General features: G+C 34.7%; 2 protein-coding genes across 2 annotated transcripts; both read right to left on the reverse strand.

Moving 5' to 3' along the window:
* Window positions 1-8: 8 nt before the first annotated feature.
* Window positions 9-509, reverse strand: LOC117100293 (galactose-3-O-sulfotransferase 3-like; the record flags this gene model as incomplete). The annotated part of the gene is made up of 1 exon (XM_033239942.1): window positions 9-509. A coding segment is annotated over exon 1 (501 nt), but the record flags the coding sequence as incomplete, so codon positions are not given.
* A 29-nt stretch (window positions 510-538) lies between these two features.
* LOC117100294 (galactose-3-O-sulfotransferase 3-like) lies at window positions 539-2,723 on the reverse strand. The gene is made up of 2 exons (XM_033239943.1): window positions 1,421-2,723; window positions 539-660 (listed from the first exon to the last, which is right to left on the reverse strand). The coding sequence occupies exon 1, from the start codon at window positions 2,436-2,438 to the stop codon at window positions 1,647-1,649; it is 792 nt and encodes a 263-aa protein (XP_033095834.1). The 5' UTR covers window positions 2,439-2,723; the 3' UTR covers window positions 539-660; window positions 1,421-1,646.
* Between the last annotated feature and the right edge of the window lie 37 nt (window positions 2,724-2,760).

Here is a 2,760-nt window from a genome sequence, read left to right on the forward strand (position 1 = left end):
GTTCTGACATTCTTCGATAAATACAACATATCATCAAATTGCCAGCAAAATATGTTCTTTAGTAGAATCAAAGATTCGTCAAAATATTCATTGATCATCACTAAGTCAAATTGAACTTCAAGTTGTTTAAATTTATATCGAATGAGCGATTCATCTAAAAAAGCTGATGAAGGTAATCCAAGAACACGAAATTGATCATTTAATGCTCTCTCTGAATACCTAAATCCTTGCATACCCATGTATCTTTTTGGGTTGCGCATAAATGTTCCAATCGGACTTTCAGCTTGTTCAAGATGTAGATCTTTTGCCATATTGAAAAACGCAAATGCCGACTCAAATTGGGCAGCCGGTTCTCGTAATATTGTCACGTACAGTGCGTCTCCAAAGACGGCATCCATTTCAGGTCTATTGTACAAAGAATGACTGGCAAGAATCTTTAGATTTGTTTGGCCTTTCACCATTTGTCGACTAAATGGAGCCTCAGGGTTTACAGTTCCGAATATGGGCATTTTAACGTTCCTTGTGTATGCATACCGTCAGAATAGATGAAATTGTCGAGCTGCCTGTTTTGTGCGTCTTTAAGAAGACAATTCGTGTAGCTGGGGAACACGTTTGTTGTTTCCCACATTGATTGAAGTCTAAACTCGATGGCAATGAAATCTAAAAAAAAAAGTTAAAGACTTTCAACAGATGCATCACGAAATGCCTTACCTTTTTGGTATCCTCGTTCTATTATCATTTATAATCTTCAACGTATTTAAAAACCCTATCAGTGTAAACAATGCATTCCATTTGGGCCTTCGAACGACAAGACACATGAAAATATATTTACATTATCATTCCCATTCCTTTATTTGAACACTGGTTCTATATAGGCCTATATATATATACATATATACATATACATATATATGTATATGTATATAATATGTATATATACGGTATACATTTAAAACCAAAATGCTGTAGACCAAAAGATCCTCCCGTCTCAGAAAGCCCCCAGCTTCATAGTACGCCACAAAAAATGGTGTAGGCCAAAACTATAAACAGAAACGGTACGGTAATGACAGTATAATACAGAACTATATAACGTTCAGTTTCGAGCAGGAAATTATTAAAACAGTCAGGTAGAAACTACACTAATGTAGCCTATACACAAAAAGAGTAAGGCAAAAAAAAAAGATAACAATCGACTGTAAATTGAAAGTTGCAACTTATTTATTTATCTAATTAATTGTGGATGATACATCTCAACCACACCTCTTCTACTTCTGAGAATTAATTTTTTCCATACATTATATACTTTACAGTTGGCCTACTAATATAATTTACAGCATATTTATTATATATTTGGACATTATCATTTGGACATTATCATTGATTAGAATGGTCTCTTTTCCAAATAATTCTAATAGCTTACATTTCATTAGCCTGGCCAATAAGTCCATAACATTTTCTAACTCGCAGCTCGCATTTTCAACTAACAACTCGCATTTTCAACTCGCATTTTCCAACTCGCATACTTCCAACTCGCAACTCGAATTTTCCAACTTGTAGAAAAGGAACTCTCGGTAACGGATTTGTGTATTAAAACCACAACAATAAAGAAAATATCACATAAGCTTATAAAATTTCGACAATTTTTTTTAATCCATAATCCTCATAAAATCATTAGCATCTTTATTAAGACCTATGCAAGTTTGTTTATCTTTTTCTGATAAGTTCTCTTTCACCTTTACGAGTTTTACATCGGGACGACCATCCATTGACCTGTTAAAAAAACTGCCCACACACTTTTCATTTGAAGCTACTTTCATCTTTCTGAATTTGTTCAGGTCGTCAAAAAATGTATTCCCGTATTCAGAAATTCGGCGCCAAAATGTTTGGTTGAAATGTTCATACAACAGGACGTCTGCACTATTCCAAGATCGAATTTTTTCTTTGAGTGTTGAGGTTAATACTGCTTGATTAGACTTGGATCTGACTTTCTTCGATAAATACAAGATATCATCAAACTGCCAGCATAGTGTTTTCTTCAGTAGGATCAAAGATTCATCAAAGTATTCATTTATCATCACTAAATCAATTTCAAATTCAAGTTGTTTTAATTTATAACGAATAAACCATTCATCTGAAAATTTTGATTCCGGTAATCCGAGAACACGAAATTGATCGTTTAATGATTTCTTGTGTTGTATAAATCCTTTTGTGTTCTTGTATTTCTCCGGACTCCGCATAAATTCTTCAATCGGATTTTCAAATTGTTCAAGATGCAGCTCTTGTGGCATTTTGAAAAAGAAAAATGCCGACTCAAATTGTGCAGTCGGTTCTCGTATTATGGTCACGTACTTTGCGTCTCCAAACACAAAATCCATTTCAGGTCTATTGTAAAGTGTATGACTAACAAGCATCTTTAGATTTGGCTGTCCTTCCAGCATCTGTCGATAAAATGGGCGATTATTGTTAGTAGATTTGAATCTGGGCAATTTGAGGTGTCGTGTGTAGGCATACCGTCCAAGAATGGATGCAATCGTCGAGCCGCCTGTCTTATGTGTCTTTAGCAAGACAACTCTTGTCGCTGGGGAACACAACTGCTCTTCATATGCACTGAAGTGTGAACGAAAGTTGAATGACAAATGATTCTAAAATATAAAAGTTAAAAACATGCGTTGTTTTTATTTGATTAAAGGACAAATTATCAGTTTATAATAATAACCGCGGGATTGGCCCATCATAGTGTTTAGGCGTACTTCCAGTGCC

Source organism: Anneissia japonica, unplaced genomic scaffold, assembly GCF_011630105.1.
Source record: "Anneissia japonica isolate Jap-2015-1 unplaced genomic scaffold, ASM1163010v1 scaffold205117_len2760_cov191, whole genome shotgun sequence".
Classification (NCBI taxonomy): domain Eukaryota; kingdom Metazoa; phylum Echinodermata; class Crinoidea; order Comatulida; family Comatulidae; genus Anneissia; species Anneissia japonica.